A 22,945-nucleotide genomic window follows, 5' to 3' on the forward strand; every position below is an offset into this window, starting at 1 on the left:
GAGCTTATGTGCTCAGAGGGCAATAAGGAAATGGCCTGATGGTCTGGCCTTGCAGCTGGCAGCCCAGGCTGCGCCAAGCTCCTCCTCCCAAAGCAGCAGCTCCAGCAATTGGTTGGAGCATTGCAGATGAGAGCCCACAGGAAGAGTGAGTTTTCATGTATATTTTTTTACATCCAAATTAAATTAACTCATGGAATTTTCCACCCTTGGGAATTAAAGTAGCAGTTCATGAAGTAATTTGGTTATGTCATTCATACCAAAACAGAAAAGACTGGTGTAGCTTGGCACTGTTTAAAAGCCAAGACCAGGCCTTGGCCATTTTATATTTCTTCAAATTCCATGGCCGCTGTGTTAGTTTAACTTTTATTGTGGCTGTAAATTTTTTTTCAAATCAAAAGTATCCTAGCTGGTTAGAAAACATGTGTTTAAAAAAAAAAAAAGAGGAAAAACAAAACAAAACTGGTTCTCAGCAAGAAGAGAGTTTCGAAAAACATCAGCTTTGGGGTTAAAACCCGAAAGGTGGGAAGCTGCATTTTCTGTCAGACCTAATTGGTTGACATTCACAGTTGTGCTTAATTCTAGCTTCCCCTCTCCCCATAAATCACCCCAGAACTGTAAAGCTGAGTTTAGCCAAAGGATCTGTCCAATATTAGCAAGGGGAAGCATTGTCGTACAATAGCCGCACGCCCTTGAAAGCAGCTAATTGGATGTATTGTGAAAAGCCACAGAGACGAGTTTGCACATTTTCCTTTCGCATGCGCCCGCTCCCCAGCTTCTGCACACGCGCAGCTCTGGTGTGGAGCTGCGAGTGTGCGAAAGTTATTGGAGAATGGTAGGTCTCTGGGTAATGTTTCTGTAAGCTGCCCAATTTTCCCCCTGTAGACTGGATGAGAAACAGCTGGGGTTTGTTTTAAAAGCTGTTTTGAGAACTGTCTGAATCTTGCGATACAGAACTGAGGTCACTGTTGAGGCAGGTGTTCTTGGACAAGTGAGAAAACTGCCAGGGGCCGGCTGGCTGGCTCAGGAATCTGCTGCAGGGGACTTCCTCTTAGAGGAAAAAGTGTTGAAGCTTGCTCCTCTATGTAGAACACCAACCGGTCTAAGTAAGTAATCGCATTAGCAATACTGTTAGAAACCGAGAATCTTTGAACACAGCTAGCCCTTGAGTGAATAATTAGCTCAGTATGAAGGAATCCAAAATGGTCATTTCCTCTCCAGGGCTACAGTTCCAAGGATCTGAGGTTCCTCTGCTCCTCGGAGGTTTTAAGTGCTTGAATTTCCTCTCTAAACAGACCACTAGTGAAATAACTACTATTTTAAACAAGTCATGGCCCAACTGCCTGGGTCTGGCGGGCAGGGGGGTTGTTGTTGTTGTTTTGTTTTGTTTTGTTTGTTTTGTATACTATCTAAGGGAGAAATGAAGCCCACTTGGCAAAATCCACACTGAAGCGGTTTTGAGAAAAGATAAAACAAGAAACATGAGGAGCCACTAGAAATCAGGGCAGGGCAGGTACCCACTACCCCGAGGATGAGAGAAACAGGCCCCCTCCTTTGGGAGCAGCAGTTATTAGCAGCTGTTTATCCAGTCGGGAATTGAGATTAACATTGTAAACTTTTTTTTTTTTAAGAACTAGAAGAAAATTTGTTTGGGAAGTTGGCTCTGTATATCAAATCCGCCTTGCCAAAAAAAACTTCCTTTCTCAGAACACATGTACTAGAGTTGAGCAATGTTATGATTCTCTGAGAAGCTCAGGATTACCAAAAAGTCTGTCCCCATTAACTAGGACACAAAGGGACAGAGAGATGGAAAGCTTTTGCTGTTGACAATTCCACCGTCTTCACAGTACCAAACTAGCTGATGAGGCTGGCGTTCCTTCTCTGTAAAGACTCAAAAGGGGGCCGTTCTGCCCCTACCCATCCCTTTCTCTGTACTTAGCCGCATCTTTGCGGTGGTCAGACATTCACAGGTCGACTTTCTCCACACCTGCTCTTTGCAGGTGACCCTCCATGAAAGAGCAGGTGACCCTCCATGAAATATTCAGCAAGGGGCTTTAGTACTTTGTTATCCTTTGGTCTCAAAAGAGGAAAGATTTGAAAAAAAAAATGGATATTGGCATTTTTTTTCTTGATTTAATGCTCCTCTTAATGTCATTTTCTTTTATTAAATCCTTTCTTTTGCTTTTGATCTTATTTATAGCAGCCACTGGTCATATGGAAACCATTACCATATAGCTGGGAGATGAAAGGCTTCAGTGCAGTTAAATAAGAGTGAATCATTTGAGCCAATAATATGCACATACAGTGAGGTGCCATGTGTGTCCAGAATGCCCTGTGTGCTCACTTTGTAGCAGACTTGTTGAGCTTTAGAATGGTCTGCACAAAAATCTGCTTTTTGTCAGAGATATGTAATCTGACAATATGAAAACACATGTTAACACACAGCCCTTAGCGGCCTTCGTATGCTGAGAGACAGACAGACACAGACACAGACACAGACACAGACACACACACACACAGAGAGAGAGAGAGAGAGAGAGAGAAAGACAGACAGACAGAGACAGAGAGAGACAGAGAAACTGTCTAATGCCATTTATTGATGTAAAAATATAAATTTCCCATTACAGCTGGGAGATTATGTAATTAGTGTCAAATATCAGACTATTACAGATAGGTTTAGAGAACTACGGTCAAAATCCTCCCTGTCCTTCTAAACTTATCTCAGTTGCCCTGGTTTTCCCAAATAGATATGACTTCATCATCCGTTAAAACCCGCTGTGACCTTGTTCTCTTGTAAGACATCCGTCTTATTTTGTCTTATATCATAATGGTATTATGCCACCATTATAATGTGTCTGTTAAGTAATACATGTCTGTCTTTTGTTATTCTTTTTTCCTCTGGGTACCTAAAGAGTGCCTTGCATATGGACATCTGAAAGGCATTTGCTAAGTTAAATGGAATGCTTATTATTAGACAGAAACATACAAAAATGGATATTTGACATTATCAAAGGTTTTAAATGTCAGACCTCTTCTGCTGGATATGTGCCATGTGTACCATCATTGGTGTTTAGGGAACATCTACCTGCATACTGTAATGATAGTGATGTCCCGTGATCTGGACCCAGGCCCTGACCATGTGGCATTCACAACCCAAGGCAAGCACTGGCTTTATGCATAGCAAAGTTTGAAGTCTGTGCCCAGTGCCATCTGACAGTGTCCTTGAAAATATTTTATGTGTGGTGCCTTTAATGACTCAATCAGAGAAGGATCCTCCCTGGGCCCAGCAAGGCAATGGCAAAGTGCAGAATTATGGCGATCAGCACTGTCTTGAAGGGGCTAGAGATGAGATGATGGCTATGGAACTGACGAAACAGAATCTGTCAAGAGAAGAGACTAATCCACAGTAGTCCTTGGCCCACAGTAGTGTTGGAGGGAGCCCAGCAGATGAGGAGCCATGAGCAGATAGCAAAAGATTCAGATTGATCAATTAAAAAAAATAAGAGAACACTGAGATAGTCCCCAGAAGATGGAAGTCGTAGATTTGGTCCATAGAACACTAACTGTATTGAACCTTAACTCACGGGCTAAATCCTGGGGAGAGAATATAGCATCCCAAAGATGAAGATTTACAGAAAGATGGAAAAGATACATTTCGATCAAACAGGCAAATTTCTTTCTGTCTTTGTTCCTTCTACAGATGTTTACTATAGGCGTTTGTCAGGTGCCGCGTCCTGCACAGTGTGGTACTGGACACCTAGCTGAAGCAGAGAGGGAGTTAGGAAAGGACAAGCACAAAAGGAAGAACAGACGTGGACATAGAACCTGGCATCAGATGGGCTATGTCAGTAATGTACATTTCCTCAGGACTTGCTCTGCCCTTTACACAGGCACTCAGTGCCCCAGCTTCGCACAGAGAAGGAAACCATAACTAAAAGCTGGGTCATAGAATGCCTCTAGTAACGGGCGGTCTGTGTAGCTCCGGAAGGTTGACAGGGCAGTCAGCTGCAAGAGCATGCACACACAGGTACGCTTCAGGGATCTGCAGTTACCAGTGTATATAAAAGTGTTCCATTGGCCTCCAAACAAATAAAAAAAAAAGCTGCTTACAGATAACTGCAGGTCTTCACTATAATCCCCATGCTACATGGGCGTGACTCACTACAGCAGGATCAACTTCAGTTCCATACAGGAGATTTAGTAGCCTGCTGCCTGGAACAGGGGGTGGACTGGGCTCCCCTAGCTCCCCTACAGTCCTGACTTGGAACATAGCGTCCAGATGTCACCCCCATCGGAGGAAATGAGGTAAAGAGAGTTGGAAGCAGAGGAGAGTGAGAATACAGAAGAAGAAATGAAACGTTCCACCACATAGGACTTAAAAAAGAAAAAGGAACTGAATTCAGCTTTCCTCAGTTTACATCTTTGGAAACATATCACAGAGTCATTCATTATAACCATTTTGATGGCTGGTCCAGGAGCTTGGTGTAGTTGGTCACATAACAGTAGTATGGCACTACTAAAGCCACAATTGGTTAGATTCTGTGAAAATCATTTTGAAGGGGCTGGACAGTTGGCTCAGTGGTTTGATTCCCAGCACGTACACAGTGGCTCACAATCATTTGTAACTCCAATCCTTGGGGACCGGAATCTTCTTTTGGACTTTGTAGGCACTACATGCATGTGGTCCATATATGTGAATGCTGGCAAAGCACTCACACACATAAATTAAATCAATCTTAAAATTTTTAAAACACCTTGAAAATTATTCTGGAGAATAAGCATTAAATAAATCTCTAAGAATTACACAAAAATGAATCACACCAAATTTCAGACAAACTGTAATTAAAGCCATAAGATTTCTGGAAAAAAAAACAATTAGATATTCTCATGAGAGTTATGAAATCATCTCCCAATAACATTAAAAAGTCAAGGCAAACAGAGGAACTGGGCCCTAACCTGCTTTCAGTGAGAAATTTTTAATTATGTGGTTATTATTTTTAAAAAAAAGTCTGATTTTTAAAAACTGAGCAAATAGGAAATTATATTTGTGGTTAAAGAATATCTTGGATGTTAGAAATTTCTCCTACAATGATTGGCTTTTAGAGTTCCGTCTTGTTTTCTACAAGACCCCGGGTCTTTGGTATATTCCTCACAGTATTTATCCTCTGCTGGCCTTTTATGAGCTTTCAGCTCCATCTATGAACTGCTGAAATTTTCCATCCAATTTCTACCTCTTTAAAGGATGCACTTTTGGCATAAATGGGATGTTGCACATAGGAGAAGATAAGTTTGTTTTCCTCTAATATGACAGAGATCTAGCAAGGAGATGAAGCTGAAATTGAGTATCCTTAACTCATACAAATGACATTTCATGGGGAGATTACCATTGAACACCAAAAATGTTTGCCATGTCAGTATGTCATAATGGCAGGGAACCACCCCAATTTGTGTGTGTGTGTGTTTCGAGAAACATGAGAGAAGAGTCAAAAAAAGAAATCAGACATCTTTTTGACCCACTTTTCTTGTTCCTTTCGTACTTTCTAAAAACCGGAAGTCATCAATAACAAACATCGGTTTTCAATAAACCAAAATGTTCCTTTAACATATCTGGTTTTGTGCCATTGTTACGTAGGTCTAGACATGGACGGTTGACGTTTGCCAAAAGTCCCCATCCTGCTCTTTTAGAAGGATTATGGTAGAGTGTGGGGGGGGGGCTACTGTCTGAAAGCCTGTTTGGAAGCAGTTATCTCTGGCGATAACATTAACTAGAATTGAATAACTGCCAAATGAAATTTAATACATTTTCCCATCCATGAAATAGACCTCTTAAATACAACAGAATAATTACTTTCACAATACTCCCTGGAAACAAAGAGAGCAAAAACACTGAATGTCTTTTTTGTTTGTGGTGTTTGTTGTTCGCTTGAGGATAAGGACAAGGGTGTTTACCGAGATGCACCTCGCGTCCCTGAGTAAAATCCGCCTGGCCAGTGGCCACCTAATTTGAAACTGCTTGTCTTTTAAATCTGTTTATATTGGAAGAGTCATGGCAAATATTAAATTCTATAATTTAGTTAGACAGTTTGGCTAGGGCCTGAGATGGTCAGCTCTGATTTTTTTCCCCCCTGTAATAAAGAAAAATAAAATGCTTCAGATCTGTGCATGTACAGGTATTTACATGCATGTAGTATTTGTATATACATATATGTACCTGTGAATGTATTATGCTTATATGTATATGTACACACAGTTTTCTAACAAAAGCTCCAGGAGGCAAGCCCATGTGCCCCTTAACTCACGTCCCTCTCCTGGGTGTAATTCATATGCTTAGTGAAACTGCTCAATATCATGATCTTTCTGAGTTAGTTTAGATCTTTTCTAGTTCTGCAACTAGTTGTTGGGTAAGTCACTCAGCCGTTCTTACCCTTAGATTTCTCCCCTGAATTGTTTGACCTGATTTCTATGTCCCTCTAATCCAGTGGTTCTCAACCTTCCTGAAGCTGCAACCTTAATAGTTCTTCATGCTGTGGCGACCCCCAACCATAAAATTATTTTGTTGCTACTTCATAACTGTAATGTTGCTATTATTATGAATTGTAATGTCCTGATAGGCAGGATATCTGATCTGTGACCCCTGTGAAAGGGTCATTTGACTCCCTGCAGTGATCATGATCCACAGACTGAGAACCGCTGTGCTAGTCCCTTGAATTTATGTTCTATGAATTTAAGGTGTCTGGTGTTCTTCAGAAGGCATGATTATTTAAATTACATGGTATTTGTATGATTCAGAAAGTTAATACCTGTCTAAATGTGTTTCAGTATCCCCCATGATAAACTAAGGCAAGAGAATTTTAATGGCTGTGCCAGAATTTGAGTATATTCTGACTTCGAAGTCACTTCCGAAGTGACTTCGATCTTACTCTGCAGAAACCATCCATGATTTATCGGGTTTGCAGAAGGAGCAAGGCCAAGGCCGCCTTGTTTCCCCTTCATGTCCCTTGAACTACCTGAGCCCAGAGTGGTCTACTCAGAATCTGACCCATGCTGTCTTCAAAATGGGGAACTGGTCCTTCAGAGAGCCTTGAGTCTCAGACCTGGGAAATGCTCACAGCAGGTACAGAGCCAGGAAGACTGTTCCCAAGGACGCTGAGGAAGAGTATGGCCTATGGACAGGAGGGCCAGAACCAAAGGAAAGCCAAGGTTCTCTAGAGAGGCGGAAGTGGGACAGTGTCCCGGAAGAGACAAGAGGCAGCTTTAGTTTCTCAGGCTTCTCGGGGCCCCAAACCCAGCTGACAGAATCCTTTATGATGAGTTTTATTTTATTGGGGCTCAAATGAGTTTCTGTTCCATTCTGTCAACACTCTCCAGTAAATCGGTCATTACATAAGTTTGGCAGGGATTGTTGTAAGCTCCTGAGGGCGGGAGTCCCCCTGAGTTGTTTACCTCTCTGTCCATAGCACCTTGTAAACTGACAGGTGTGAACTGGGTAAATAGTGTCTGATCAGTCAACAGTAATTAAATAAATTAATGTTAAAACTTCTCTTTTAATGTAAGTACCTCAAACTACACTACAATGGCTACAGAGAAAAGAGTTCATTCAGTAGTAGTAAAATGAACTATTCTCACAAATTGCTTTTAACTCTGTTGAATCTAGGTGGGAGCTTATCAAAACAGGGATTTAGTAAATAAGTTTTCTAAAAATATACAAATATAAAAATATGATATATTTTCTAAAAATATATCATACTAATAATCAATTCATTGGTTAAAGAATCTTTTTCCTACTTATATATACATATGTGAAAAGTGATCTCTCTCTCTCTTGCTCTCTCTCTCTCTCTCTCTCTCTCTCTCTCTGTGTGTGTGTGTGTGTGTGTGTGTGTGTGTGTGTGTGTGTGTGTGTATGTGTGTGTTTCAGCCCCTCTGCTTTAATAGCTGCAATTGTAACAGGTTTGCACTAGCCTTCACCACCAACTTGCCTTGTTTGTATGTGACTAGAGATGATGTTTCTAAAAAGAAAAGTAAATAGAGTTGAGACATGGTGTCTGTGGTCAAGAAGACAATCCAAGTTAATTCTTCAAATTGGAATATTATCCCACAGCTACAGGCTCCAGCTCGTTACCACATGGAGCTGGATTATTCCTGTAACCCAAAATACACATAGTTACAAAGAAAACAGTGGCCCATCAAAGGCACCGCTGACCCCAGCTTCTCATATGGGAAATAACTGACATTTGGAATTATCTATAAAAGACAAAAGGAAGGTGACAAGCATCCCTAAAATCCAAAAAGAAATGTGCTTGAGACAACTTTATTCTCAGCTATAACCTCTGGTAGGTCCCCACCGTGGTACAGGAAAGGGAGTTAACCCAAACGGATCTGAACAAAATAGAGATAATGAATACAAAAGTAACCGTCAGTAGAGTTAGCTTGAGGCTTGGGGGTCCTTGAGCTTGGTCAGCCATCAGTCTTGTAATATGCAAGTGTGTTTGGTTAAAGTGCTTAGTGCTGTGCACAGCTAGTGTGTAATGCACTATTTCCATATAATATTAGAATTGTTTACGATAAGCCAGGGGCTTATTCTCTGTGACCTGAAATGTCACTTGTATCATTTTTGCACTTGAGCAACCTACGACATCTACTCCCATCTCACAGAGAAAGCAGAGACCCTGGGACTCTGTCTTCCTCTTCTAACTCGCTAACCCCGACTTTCACACCCCGCTGAGATAAAGACTATAGCAAGGTAAACGATTGTAAGTCCCTTTTCCCTCTCATGGGAACTAGAAGGGAAAATACTCATTTAGTGACTGTCTTAAATGAAAACCACACAAAACATCTTCAGTTCTATCACAGGTGCCCTTTAGAGAAGGCTTGTGCACATCTGTAGAATGGTCGTGTAGGAAAAGAGGCCTTCATCTACACTGAGGTCAAGTCTGCAATCGCTTTTGGGCATTCCATCGTAGAATCATCCATTATGGAAATTCAAAATATCTAATGCATTGGTGTTTCCAAAGTAAAAATGACATATCAAAACCTGATGGGAAAGTGACTGCTACTTTTGTTCCAAAGGAAAATAAAATGCATACACTGTAGGTGAGACGTGTTTGAAGGACTCGGTGGCCATGGTCTGCAGGGGAAGATCTGAGTTCAGAGAAAGGCTGGGTATGCATCTGCCTGGTTAGGCTAGAGAGAGAACTTACCTTCTGTGGAAGTCTAGTACTGACACTGAGGGTCTACTGCCATGCCAATCTGTGTTCAAAACAGAATGGGCTGCTTCGGAAGGTGCGCAGGGTCTTATATAGCACATCTGAAGAAGCCTTCTGGAAACTCAGTGACTACCATTCAGAAAGTTCCTGTTGAATACGGGAATACAGGCACCTAGTGCCCAGAACTAAACTGCCCCATGCTGCAGCAGAAATGCTCGTTTACACTTAGGGCTTCGGCATTCTTTACTGCTACAGCTGTGCTGTGAATCTAAACACAAACAGGAATGTATGTGGTCTTCCTTCCCTGTCCCGAACGGTTTGCTTTTCTATTGCTTTGTGTGTGTGTGTGTGTGTGTGTGTGTGTGTGTGTGTGTGTGTGTGTGTGTGTGTGTGTCTGTATCTGTGTGTATGTATGTGTATGTGTCTGTGTGTGTGTGTCTGTGTGTATGTGTGTGTCTGTCTGTGTGTGTGTCTATCTGTGTGTGTGTCTGTGTGTCTGTATCTGTGTGTATGTATGTGTGTGTCTGTCTGTGTGTGTGTCTATCTGTGTGTGTGTCTGTCTGTGTGTCTGTATCTGTGTGTATGTATGTGTGTGTGTCTGTGTGTGTGTGTCTGTCTGTCTGTGTGTAGTATGTGGATAGTTTGGCAGGGTCTCTGTGTATGTGAAGGTGATACAAATTCCTTGGCTACTCTGAGTAGTGATACAGTAGTTTTGTTTCACATCTTTGGAAATAATTATTTAAAACATGGTGGTAAAAGACTGAAGATTTTTGCTTTGTGTTTTTTCTATTTGTATTAGGAAAGTAAATGTTGATTCACAGCAGTATAAATTCATGGACAAATGCTTTGTAGAGTTAGACCCACTGTCTGGCGTAAATACTCACTGGATAGTGGGCTAACTAAGTAGCCACTTGGAAATGCAGAGGCAAATGTGAGTGCTTCCTGTTCCCTTGCTTTACAAATGCTTAATGGTTTTCCCCCAAGGCAAGTGCTACAGAGTCAGCAACCACACTGCCAGTCTCCCAGCCCTAGCGAAGGCAGTCCGACTTCATAAAACTCAGTGGTATTCTTTTTAAATCAAATAACCACACTGAACTCTATAATTTTTTTTCTTGGAAGCATAAAGAGTATTTACAGTATGGTGTCGTTTTTAGGATCCAAGTAGTGGAGATAGGGGGGGGAAGCTGGAAAAACGTCCAAACATCCTCACATAGCAATGATGGCATTACTGGTGTGTTTAATAAAACCTTTATTGGTACATTTTCCGGTGTGGTGGCATTGGCAGAAACGGTTCCCCTTTGGATTGGGGGCTCAGCAGCTGATGAAACGCAGTGAACATTAATTTGGAATGGGCCGCCAGATTTGGGGAGCCAGGTGACATTTTATTATATTTGTACCGAGCAGGGGCTGCGTCCCATACTGCCTGAGCTTCCGCTGTCAGAGACTTAGCTGGCATTGTGGGGGGAAAGAAATGGCAGGCCTGAGAATCTTATCCCCTGAAATGAAAGTCGAATGCCAAATTGAAATTCCTGTAGGATTTCCGATAGCAATGGGGGAATTGAGAAGCCCACAATTAAGCATATGGGCATTAAGATAATTGTCAGATCTGTTGGCGGACATGATAGAAGACAGATGGGTACGAATCAGTGCGCTCCACTGCAGCACCCTGGGAGACAATTTGACGTTTTACCTGCCTGAGCTACTCTGCCATATTTGTCACTGGATGTAAGGCATGGCATCTTACTGAGTGTTAAGTGTTGGATTTTTTTTTTTTTTTTAAACACAGATCTGTAAGGTGCATGAACAGTCCTTCAGCGCCCTCTAGTGAAATGCATTGAGAGGATGGCTTGTCACAGGCCACCCTTGCTAGCAGGTCCCCTGGAAAAAGAGTCCCTCCAGGCAGGCCATGCTCAGCACTCTAGTTGCTTTTATTGTTCCAGGTTGGGGCCCACCGTGAAGATGGCGTGGCTCTGCGAGGCAGCCATTCTCTCCTGCCAAACCAGGTTCCGGTCCCACAGCTTCCTGTCCAGTCTGCCACTTCCCCTGACTTGAACCCACCCCAAGACCCTTACAGAGGTAAGTGACCTCAGAAGGCATGCTGACCTTTGCGAAACAATAGGCTTCACATTGATGTCAAGTGTCCTTGGCCGCATCTTGGAGGCCCTGGCAGAAAACCAAGGACCAAATTCGGCACAAACGTGGTAAATAATGGGAAAGTAGCTAGAATTTGGCCGGCTAATTGTGTTTCTTCCGTAACTCTTTTCCTCAGACATCCTCTGATAGCCTAGTCCCATTTCAGTAGGGAATGAGACAACAGGCTGATGAGAGGAAATTTTATTTTAGCTATTTCCACATTTGACTCATTCAGTTCCTCTAATATGGTTAGTTGTGGCCTGAAAATGATGTTTCCAAATGGATGGGAAGGAAATTGTTGTTGTTGTTGTTTAAGATGGAAGGAAATGTACGTACAATAAAAATGAGAAAAGGTGAAACAGTGGACTGGGTTGGATGTATTTTTGCTCTGGAGTGATCAAGCCCTGTAACAGTGTGTGTGCGTGTGTGTGTGTGTGTGTGTGTGTGTGTGTGTGTGTGTGTGTGTGTCCCCTCCCCATTATGAGGACTTTTCGTGTCCCCAAGGAATTTTTTCTACAAAGACTAAACCTGGGTCCAACTTCCTGTGGGCCAGATGAACAATGTTCACTTATGGTGTCTTCTCATTCTCTCCATGTTTGAAATAAACAAAATAATGCTACCTTGGGAATTCCTATAACCAGACTTTCAGTTGGTAACCAATACAAATATTGAATACTTTTTATAGATACAGGTATGTAGTTCATTTTTAGACAAGCAATAGTGACCCCATGGCTTTTCTTTTACTCTTTGTTATATGGTTTTCAAACTGTAGCCTGAGAGTCCAGTTAAAATGCAGATCTGGGTATGGTAGCAGTGGGACCCTGCATTGCTCAGGGTTCCCAGATGGTAAGGATGCTCCTGGTCAATGAAACTTAATTCTGAGTCACTAGTTTTTAGAGTACACAGATTATAAAATGGAAGGATCTTTGTGACAGATGTACATCAACCTGAAAAATAGATTTCATTAAGGTCATGTTTTAAATGAAGTATGAAGGCCAGGGAGTGGTTAAGAGTGCTTGATGAGCAACAATAAGAACCTGAGTTTAAATGTCAGCACCCTCATAACAACCTGAGCAGTTCTGTACACACCTATAACCCTAACTCCCAGAGGAGAGGGCACTGGAGGACCACTGGAGCTTGCTGGCTTCCAGACTAATCAAGAAAACGTGAGTTCTAGGTTTTAGGGAGAGACCCTGCCTCAAAGTAATAGGCAGAAAGTGATAGAGAAGGACACCAGATGCCCTCTTCTGGCCTCCTTGTGAGAACAGGTGTGTCCACAGGCACATACTTGTGAGTATATTTTCACAGAGACACATACAAACAAATAAGTAATCTTTCAAATGTTGTATGAACATGAGCAGTGGAGATAAGTTAAAACTCCAGATTTCTCCTCTGAGCAATGCACCCCCCCTTCCATAGGTACCCTTTTAAAATGCTGATTACTCCTCCAACATAAGAGAAGCTTAATTTCAGAATATCATTAGGGTATCTATTGAAGCCTTGACTGCACATATTTAGAGTACTCCCTGGGAATTATATTTTAAGGACATTTTTCTATTAAATCATTGCATATGGAAGAAACTCAATATAATAGCTGATATTTACTCGGGTTCTTAATCAGAACATTGAGGTGTATGATTTTCATGATTATGATTTTCATTGCAATTAAGTTGATGTTTTGTAGACAGTGAAATTACCATCTACTCCAAAAGATTGCAAAATAGAATTTAACCTCAGAGCCGATGCAAGGAGAACTTGTTTCCACAGGTGCGTTTCTGAAACTTCACCAGACAGCACAGGAGAGTGATCAGCAGGATGGGTTGTCAGGCTGGAGGCTCTGTGTTTCTGGGGTGAATGCACTTATGCATAGAATTCTGGACATCAGCTGATCTCTGTTTCTTTCTTTCTTTTTTTTTTTTTTTATTGTTTCATTTTTCTATAGGAATGCCACCAGGTCTCCAGGGCCAGAGTGTGTCTTCTGGCAGCTCCGAGATCAAATCGGATGACGAGGGAGATGAGAACCTGCAAGACACAAAATCTTCTGAGGACAAGAAATTAGATGACGACAAGAAGGATATCAAATCAATTACTAGGTCAAGATCTAGGTAACAGTATATAATACTGTCGCTTCATTTAATTCCTTTATTGGACTTTGATGAAGTGAACAGAACAGGAAGAAACTTCTCAGTTTTTTCCTGGCAGGTAAAGCCTCAGATGAAAAGCAAATGGAAGGCCTGTCCTAGAAGTATTTCTGGTATCGGTTAAGATACCTGTATTCTAGTGAAACCTAAGTGCCTTTGAATCTACAAATTTGGACCTAATGCTAATTGCACACCATAAAATTATTTGTACCTGATTCAAGTGAAAACAGTTTCTTGTTAAAACTGTATTCTTCAAATTTGGTCAGAAGTGTTTTTGCCCAAAATATTTCTAAAAAGGAGATTTTTAGCCACGTTAAAGAGTCAATTGATTGTATATACAACTGTAAGTGTTTTTCTTATCTTTAAAGTGAGAAAATTCTGATTTCCTAGTTTTATCCTAAACAGGTTGCTGCATATAAAATAAATTTTAATGTGTTTTTTCCCCTTCTCTGATACTAAAAACACAACTGCAGGGAAATAGCTTCAAGTTGACGTTCTTAAATACCTGGTGTCTTTGAATTCAATGTGCCTCTTTAAACTTGAGTCTGGTGATGAGACGGCTTGGGGTTCCTCGGGACCCACATACATTGCCTTCATTGCTTTGGGTTAATTTTCTTTGCAGATTCCCCAGTTGTGCCAAGACATCAGCTTCCTTTGAAGGTTGTGGTTCTCGGGGCCACAGCTGGCGTCTTTCATGAGTCAAGTCCACACTGCCTTTCCCTCTCTTTATAACTATCGTGACACGTTACATTCTATGTCCTGCTCCTAAGATGCTCAGGGCTTCTTCTATCTTGGCTGTCTCTCATCATTGCAGTTTCCTGATTTGTGGCCACATTGGCAAGAAACCCTTGGGTGGGAATTTCACATCCTGAACAGCTTCTCTGTTAGCCACGTCAGTTCTTGGTAATTTGGTGGCCATAGCGTATACATATTCATGGGTTCTTGGAAGTTTCAGAACACCATTTCACTTGCCTCTAAGTGTCTTCTTGTTAACAGTCGTCCTTGTGCCATTTCTAATGTATGCCTTGCAGAGCCTGCTCTGAGGTAGTGCTCTTCAAATCCAGTTTATGTCCATGAGCAATTTATTTATGTGACTAACGACTTCTAATTAGTCATTAGCCTGAAAACTTTTACAGGACAGCTTCCCATTTCCCGGTTCCCCCTATGTAAGGTTTGACACATGGTCACTGTCTAAAAATATCGCCAGTCTTTTGCTTCAGAATAAGCCTACCAGAGATTCCACTATTCCTTTTTGCATAATGGTATGCAGGAACAATATAATCGCAGGCTGCCTTCCCTTACCACCAGCAGAAATTCTGCGAGAGGGAAAAGGAGAAGCCGGGAGGAAAATGTGGAAGCAAAAAAAAAAGAGAGGGCTTGCACTAGCCTTCAGTGGGCGATGCGCTGGCTGGGGCATCACAAAGTCCGGCTTTGGAGAACTTCTCACCCCCTTGCCCCAGCAGGCACTCTTCTGTGTGAGCATCCTTACATCCCTCAAGTACTTCACAGAGGTCAAGAGTGCCTGTCCCAGTTAGGACACCCCCAGGGTACCAGGCCCTGTTTGTACTGTGGACGCCACCTGAGGACTTTCTTCTATCCTTTTAGCATATGTTCATTGTACACAGTGATGGGCTTCATAATGGCATTTCCTGTCAAGTCCACTTTGAACATTTTCATACTCTCCTGCTCTTTGCTTCCTTTCAGTATCCCACAGTATCCCAATTTCTACTTTCCTGTGTTGGGAAAGCTAGAAAACCATGTGCAGAAGGGTTAAACTGGGTCCCCTGACTCTCACCCTGTACGCCCCCCCCCCAAAAAAAAATCAGTTCAGAATGGGTGGAGGAACCTGTTGTAAAACCTGAGACTAGAAAGAAACAGGGAAAGCACTTCGAGATACAGGCATGTGCAAGGGCATACTAAGTGGGACTCCAGGAGCTCAGGGACAGACCACATGGGAGGGCTACACCCATTTGAAGTCAGCATCCATTTCATGCACAGTGAAGAGCTAATCTTCCACATCTTCAGTTCTGAGTATCTTGACTCTGAACAATATGGGCTTAGGGGATTTTAAGCTTCTGTTCAAGGTTCTGCATCCAGTAGCTTGGACTGAAACTCTCTCTCTCTCTCTCTCTCTCTCTCTCTCTCTCTCTCTCTCTCTCTCTCTCTCTCTCTCTCTGTGTGTGTGTGTGTGTATAGTATTTCCTTTTTTCCCCCCTTAATGCTTCTCAAATACAGAATCCAGAAAAGATTTTTGCTCATGGTATCTCATCTGGAGTTTTTTGTTTTGATGAGTCTTTTTGAGACAAAACATCTCCCCCAACTCTCTTTTCTTTATTATAGCCCTCAAAATGTTTGCAATCCTGGGTCCATGTGTCCATCTTTAAGAGACACATTTTCAAGATGGCTCATCCGCCTATTCACCTTCAATAACAAAGTCTCAGAAGGGTCACTATGACCACCAGAGATGGTCAGAACCCGACCTTACGCATACTGAACCCATTCTTTTGTGATGAGTCACAGAATATTTTAGTTCTAACAGAGAATCTTTTTTGTGACTCACAGAGCTCTTGGCCAGTTATACAGAGGAGCTGCTTGGGTTTTGTATCGTATCACATAGCTGATGTCAGTTCAGCTCAACTTATTTTGGAGATCCATAAGCATCTGTAATATGAAAGACCACAGAAATCATGCCTCTCCCCGCCCCGCCCAACTTTTCATTTAGTGTCTAGAGGAAAGAAGACTCGGGATTCAGACTGTCAGTGGTCTGGACGGGCTTTGGAGGTGGACACTGTCTGCTGTCTGCTGTTTCTATTTCATACTCCTGTTAACATGGCTTGTATTTACTATGATCAAAAAAAAATCTGTCTCTCATTTATCTTCCGTCCGTTTCACATATCACTGTATGAAAATTTTCTAAAGACTGTGTAAGTAATCGTTTGTGTTTTCATAAGTATAAGTTAAGCCTGGGTCGCTATCTGCATTTAAGACTGAGTAGTGCATATTACATAGTGCATGAAATCTTCATTCCCTTTCTGGGTCCCCTACTACAATAACAATAACAACAGGATGGACACCCTCTGACTCTGCTGGAGCCCAGATCATCCTCCTCTGTTGGATTTGGGTAAAATCCCTGGGAGGAACCAAAAGTTTTGTGTGTGCATTTCCTAAACCAACCCCAAGGTCAGATGAAGGTCAAATGGATACGTTCCCGCCAAGGATGGACCTGACAAGTCTCAAAGAAAATATGATGCAGATACCGTCTTTCCCCCACACCATCATTAAAGGTCCCATCCCTCTCACCCTACAGCAATAACGATGATGAGGACCTGACCCCAGAGCAGAAGGCAGAGCGTGAAAAGGAACGGAGGATGGCTAACAATGCCCGCGAGCGCCTGAGGGTCCGTGATATCAACGAGGCTTTCAAGGAGCTGGGCCGCATGGTGCAGCTCCACCTGAAGAGCGACAAGCCGCAGACCAAGCTCCTGATTCTCCACCAGGCCGTGGCTGTCATCCTCAGCCTGGAGCAGCAAGTGCGAGGTCAGAGATCGATGGATGCTTAAGCACCCTCCAAAGAATTGCTAGGATGTGGGACTGTATCAAAATCCATCTCCTGTAATTAAGTTGTCGAGTGTTTTTCTAACTGGTGGCATATTACAGCATTTCCATTTGTGCTGTCAGTTATCAGACCTGTCTGGCCAACCTAGTTTCATTCTTTTGTGGGGTGGATATGTGTGGGTACAAGTGTGTGTGTGTGTGTGTGTGTGTGCATGCATTATATGTGTATGTAAGTCAAAAGTTGTTAGCGTGGAGCATTATTCCTCAGGGGCTATTTATCTTGTTTCCTGAGACCAGGCCTCTCACTGGGACCTAGGGCTTGTCAATTAGACTAGGGTTGACTAGCCAGTGAGGCCCACGGATCTGACTATCACTGTGCCAGTGCTGGATTCCAAGCTTGCCACCGCACGTAACCTTTTATGTGGGTGCTGGGTACTGAACTCAGGCCCTTATGCTTGCACAGTAATAATGAGCTATCGTCCTAGCTCATCTTTCTCATCTTTTTAAATCATTGTTGTCACTGTTTTGAGGAAGGGTCTTATTGTATAACTCAGTCTAGCCTAAAACTATGTATAGCAGAGACTGACCTTAAATTTACAGTTTTCCTGGCTCTGCCTCTCAAGTGCAGGGACTTTAGGCCCAAGCCGTTCTGCCTGCCTCCATGCTGTACAGTTCAGATTCTGTGTGCAGTGAACGCGTTGCCCACCAGTGTACCATCCCCTCCTCCTGCAATGTGAAATGGAGTCCGAGTGTCCGGCATGGACATGGGAGTCCTTCTCCACCCTCTGCTGAGCCCTGCTGACTGGATGCCTTGTGCTTTCCCATCCCACAGAAAGGAATCTGAACCCGAAAGCTGCCTGCCTGAAAAGAAGGGAGGAAGAGAAAGTGTCCTCAGAGCCTCCCCCTCTGTCCTTGGCTGGTCCACACCCTGGGATGGGAGACGCAGCGAATCACATGGGACAGATGTGAAAGGGTATGCTGAGTCTGTTGTCCGCTCTCAGTGCCCGCCCACAGCTCTCAGTGGCACACAAGCCACAAACAACTGGAACTACCCAGATTAGCCAGTATTTTTTTCTTTTCTTGAAAAAGGGGGGCTTAAAAAAATAAAAAAAAAAAAAAAATATTTTCCTATCACCATATTAATTATTTTTTTTTCTCCTTTTCCTTTCTCAGGTCCAAGTTGCCACCTTGCTTCATTAAAACAAGAGACCACTTCCTTAACAGCTGTATTATCCTAAACCCACATAAACACTGCTCCTTACCCCCTTTTTTTGTAATATAAGACAAGTCTGAGTAGTTATGAATCGCAGACGCAAGAGGTTTCAGCATTCCCAATTATCAAAAAGCAGAAAAACAAACAAAAAAAATGAAAGAAAGAAAGAAAGAAAAAAAGTGCAACTTGAGGGGCGACTTCTTTAACATATCATTCTGAATGTGCGAAGCGGTATGTACAGGCTGAGACACAGCCCAGAGACTGAATGGCAATCCTTCCACACTGTGGAGCAATGCATTTGTGCCTAAACTTCTTTTGGAAAAAAAAAATATAATTAATTTGTAAGTCTGAAAAAAATATTTAATTTAAAAAAAAATTGTAAACTTGCAATAATGAAAAAGTGTACTTCTGAAGAAAACGACATGAACGTTTTTGTTGGTATTCAAGTCAGCTAGTGTTTCTAATGACCGGATATTGGATAGGGGAAGCCCGGCTACCCTCATAACAAAACCAGCAAACGTCCTGATGGCAACCAAGTGATGACATTAGCCATTCCTTAGGGTAGGAGGGACAGATGGATGTTATAGACCTATGACAAATATATATATAAATATATATATAAATATATATTAAAAATTTAGTGACTATGGTAAGCTTTTGTTCATTTGTTTCAGACTTTTTTCTCCTGTAAAAAAATAGTACTGATTAACTTTTTTAAAAGAAAGATTTTACTGTAAATATGGAATTTTTTTTTTTCTGTCTGATTTTTGCCCCTTCCCCAGTTTGTTATCGTAACCTGTAGTGCCAACTCTGCTTCCGGAGGGGCGGTGCAGGACGGAGTGCTGACCCTGATGTTGCTTCTCATTCATAAATAGTAGAAAGTTGTTTCTCCAGTCTTTTGGGAACACAGGACTTAAAAAAAATCACATCATGTGTAGAAATTACATGCAGCATTGCCCAGGCAAGGCAAAAAGAGTTTGTCGGGCTTGAGGCGCTGCCCTTGCGACCCTCTCCTGGGATTTTCAGAGGTACACGGTTAGAATGCTACAATGTTACCACTGTGCCTTCCAATGTTTATATCATCGGAAACATAACATAATCAAAGTGGCTGTGATTTAACAAAACGATTCAAGTGTTACCTACCTGTGTAGCCGAAGTAGTGTGCAGTGAGGCGTTTCTGAATACATGGTCAGATTTTTGGAAAAAATACAAAAACTTAAAAAAAAAAAAAAAGAGTCAAGTTCAAAAACCGTCAAATGAGAAAATTGCAAGTAGTGTGACCGAGCTGATTGATTTTGTTGCTTTCTTTCTTTCTTTCTTTTTTTTTTCAAAATGGGTTTACTAAAAAGTAGATGACTTACTTGCCTCCTCCTTCGTCTGAAAAATGCCAACCAATCATGCAGCATTATAACAAGCCTTATAAGTCCTGAAGCATTAAGTTGCACTTTTATGAGGAGGGGTAGTGCAGTATTCTCTGGCCAGTATGAATGAAGTTTATACTTAACATTTGATAGAAACATAGATCAAACTATGGCACAGCAACTCATCAGATAGCTAGCGTTGACTCTGGGCACAATTGAACCAATTCCCATCCGAAATCTTCCTAATGGTTGACTTTGGTGTGTAGTGAGTAAAGAGTAGTGCTTCTTCTTGAGCATCCGTCAGCATCCTTTCGTCTCTAACTGGTTTCTATTTTTACAGCCACACAATCTTGGCATGTATTAAGAAAAAAAAAAATCCCTGTTGAAGTAGTTTTTTCCACCTATCAGCACTGAGTAAATGCCATAAACCCATGGAAATGGTCTAAATGTCCCATCCGTTGTCCTGTTTTACCAGTTACGTAGTGATGAAACACATTTGTAAATTTTATGCAACCAATGGCAAACCTATCATTATTTTGAAACTGTGTATGTAAAAGTTATATTTTTACATGTAGACTCTTGTTATTATGTGTTTTAATACATTGTATCAGGTTTTTTGGTTTTTTTGCTTTCTAAACTGTGTGGTTTTTTTTTAAAAAGTCATTTAAATGAAATAGTGAGCTACAAGAATCTGAAATTTATGTTCATTTCCGGAAATGTAAGAACAAATAAGATAGTTATCACGTGGTCACCTTTTACAAACCCATAAACATTTTGATTAGCTGTGTGTGTGTGTATGTGTGTGTGTGTGTGTGTGTGTGTGTGTGTGTGTGTGTGTGTGTTGAAAACTGTAAATATGTTCAGTAGTGATAAAACTAAAATGCTTTGATTTGTTGATAAGTTCCTAAAATGTGGAGGTGGATTGAAAACGTAGGAGAATAGCAGAAATCAAATTTCATGAAAAGTTCTTCGGGGGCTTTCCTGTGAAACGTGCAAAGGGGCTCAAAGAAGGGCATGGAAGACAATAATGTACACTCCCCTCCTCCCTAAATGATGGAAACCATGTGTACTTGTTCCCTCCCCCATGTTGAAGATTTCCTTTTCGTGATTCATTCTGCACTCACTTTGTATAGTCTACCAAGGCGGGTATCCCTAGGAACATTATTATTATATAGGAAGCAGGTATACTCTGATCACATTCAGGATAAGTGTATAGAAGAGACTATGGTGTTTACTCTTTAGGGAACTGGAAATACTCCCTGCATTGATGTACATTTTCAGAATGGCACTTTTGATACATGTTATCGTAAAGGTGCTTACTAAAGCTGAATTAAAGTTTTTCCAATCTGTAAACAAAGCAAAAAATTAAATTAGTCATTTGATTTTTTTTTTTTCAATTGGTGCTTTTAGATTCTGTTCTCATCAAACAGAGGAAAAGCTGCGATTTCTTGTTCACCAGCTTTGATGTATTCATTACTTGGTAATGTAATACGGCTATTGTCAAATTCCTTTTGGAAATAAGCAAAAGGCTCCCTAAAGGCCACCAGAAGCTGCTGGCTGCATTCTGCTTGGTGGAGAAACATGATCTGACCCTCTCTGTAGTAATTGGGTTGTATCTCCAGTTTAAAAGAAAAGAAGAAGAAAGGGAATGTGGCCTTCTTAATGTGTTTTTTCTTGTTGTTATTTTGTAATTATCAAACCCAGGTAAGATATTGGTATTCCTGCACTGGATTTTTGAAGGCAACTTAGCAGAAGACAGGATTAAAATACTATACAAACATTTCATAAGGGTCCAGACTACACTAGATATATATGGTGTGGTAATGCATAGGCTAGGGATCAGTTTAGAGGCTCAGACTTTGAAAGCAACTTGGAACAGTTGATCCACCTCCACATTCAAGTACTTTATGAATATGCAGAGTTAGGGATCTATCCATCTAGGAGTTCTCACCATTTGTCTTCTGTGTAGCTATGAGGAACACTAATGCTCATACAACTCTCAGATCACCCAGTCGTACAACTGATTCTGACTCAGTCTTCCGATTCCTGGTTCTGTTTTGTTTTTCCACATTTTTCCCATCTCTTGATTTTTTTTATTATAATTATTATTATTTGTGATCTTTGTTTTGATGAGGGGTTGGGAAGTGGGAGGGAGTCGAACTGAGACTTGGGGGTAAGAGGATTTTTTTTCATCTTTGCATCCAACAGGCAGAATATGATCTGTGTCCAAAACTGAACTTTAAGTCAGGAATGAAACGATTCAGCATAAACAAGCACAAAAAAAAAATGTAGTCTGCCGGCTGACTGGAAGCAAAAATTAAATAAATTTTAAAAAATAAATAAATAAAGAGGTGAAGACGGAATATGATGAATTCCAAGACAATGGGGCACCAAGGCCTTTGGGCCTCTTCTTGATTTTGCTTTGGTTATGTTTGTTTTCTTTCGAGATGTTCTTTCTCCTGGGACTTGAAGTGACTCATCTCTGTGCAGTGCTGTTTTGCCATATGCTCATTTCAAGTATTATAGACATATGTAATGGTGAAATATATGAACTGTGGCCTTTTTCATTCTTGTTACTTGTGATGCAATTAAGTGAAGATAAGAAAAAAAAAAAGCAGAGATTTACCATGTATCAGTGCCTGGCTTTTTGTTATAAAGCTTTGTCTGTCTAGTGCTCTTTTGCTATAAAATAGACTGTAGTACACCCTAGTAGGAAAAAAAAACTAAATTTAAAAATAAAAAATATATTTGGCTTATTTTTCGCAGGAGCAATCCTTTTATACCATGAATATTACAAAAAAAATTGTCAGATTCTGAATATTTCTTCTTTGTAGATTTTTGGAATCATTATGAGTAAAAGTTTGTTACTTTATTTTACTATTTAAAAGATGTTATTTTACCATGTGTTACCGAGATGAAACTGTATGGTAGCTTCTTTTGTTTGTTTTTGTTTTTTTTGTTTTTGTTTTTAGTTGTAGGGTCGCAGTGCAGACTTTTTTCTTTCTTTCTTTTTTTTTTTTTTTTGCGACTGTACACATAGCTGCAGCATTAAAAACTTTAAAAAAATGTTAAAAAAAAAAAGAAAAAAAAGGGAAAACATTTCAAAAAAAAAAGATAAACAGTTACACCTTGTTTTCAATGTGTGGCTGAGTGCCTCGATTTTTCATGTTTTTGGTGTATTTCTGATTTGTAGAAGTGTCCAAACAGGTTGTGTGCTGGACTTCCTGAAGAGGCAAACCACCCAGCTTGGTCTAGACCATTACCTGTTCCCATCTGTAGTTATTCGATGAAGTCATGTACATGACCGTTCTGTAGCAATAAATGTGCCATTTTTATAAA

General features: G+C 41.1%; 1 protein-coding gene across 29 annotated transcripts in view; it reads left to right on the forward strand.

Annotated features, from left to right (window-relative positions):
* Tcf4 (transcription factor 4) overlaps positions 1–22,945 on the forward strand; it is a 346,965-nt gene extending 324,020 nt beyond the window's left edge. For 22 of the 29 annotated variants that reach the window (XM_042263873.2, XM_042263871.2, XM_042263870.2 and 19 more), the window contains 5 exons: positions 11,144–11,279; positions 13,279–13,441; positions 16,785–17,014; positions 17,865–18,005; positions 18,206–22,945. In XM_042263873.2, the coding sequence (XP_042119807.1) occupies positions 11,144–11,279; positions 13,279–13,441; positions 16,785–17,014; positions 17,865–18,001 (666 nt within the window). In that variant the 3' untranslated portion in view covers positions 18,002–18,005; positions 18,206–22,945. The remainder of the gene's footprint in view (positions 1–11,143; positions 11,280–13,278; positions 13,442–16,784; positions 17,015–17,864; positions 18,006–18,205) is intronic. The other 7 variants (XM_076555435.1, XM_076555437.1, XM_076555429.1 and 4 more) reach the window with 1 other exon arrangement.

This window comes from Peromyscus maniculatus, chromosome 19 (genome assembly GCF_049852395.1).
Source record: "Peromyscus maniculatus bairdii isolate BWxNUB_F1_BW_parent chromosome 19, HU_Pman_BW_mat_3.1, whole genome shotgun sequence".
Taxonomy (NCBI): domain Eukaryota; kingdom Metazoa; phylum Chordata; class Mammalia; order Rodentia; family Cricetidae; genus Peromyscus; species Peromyscus maniculatus.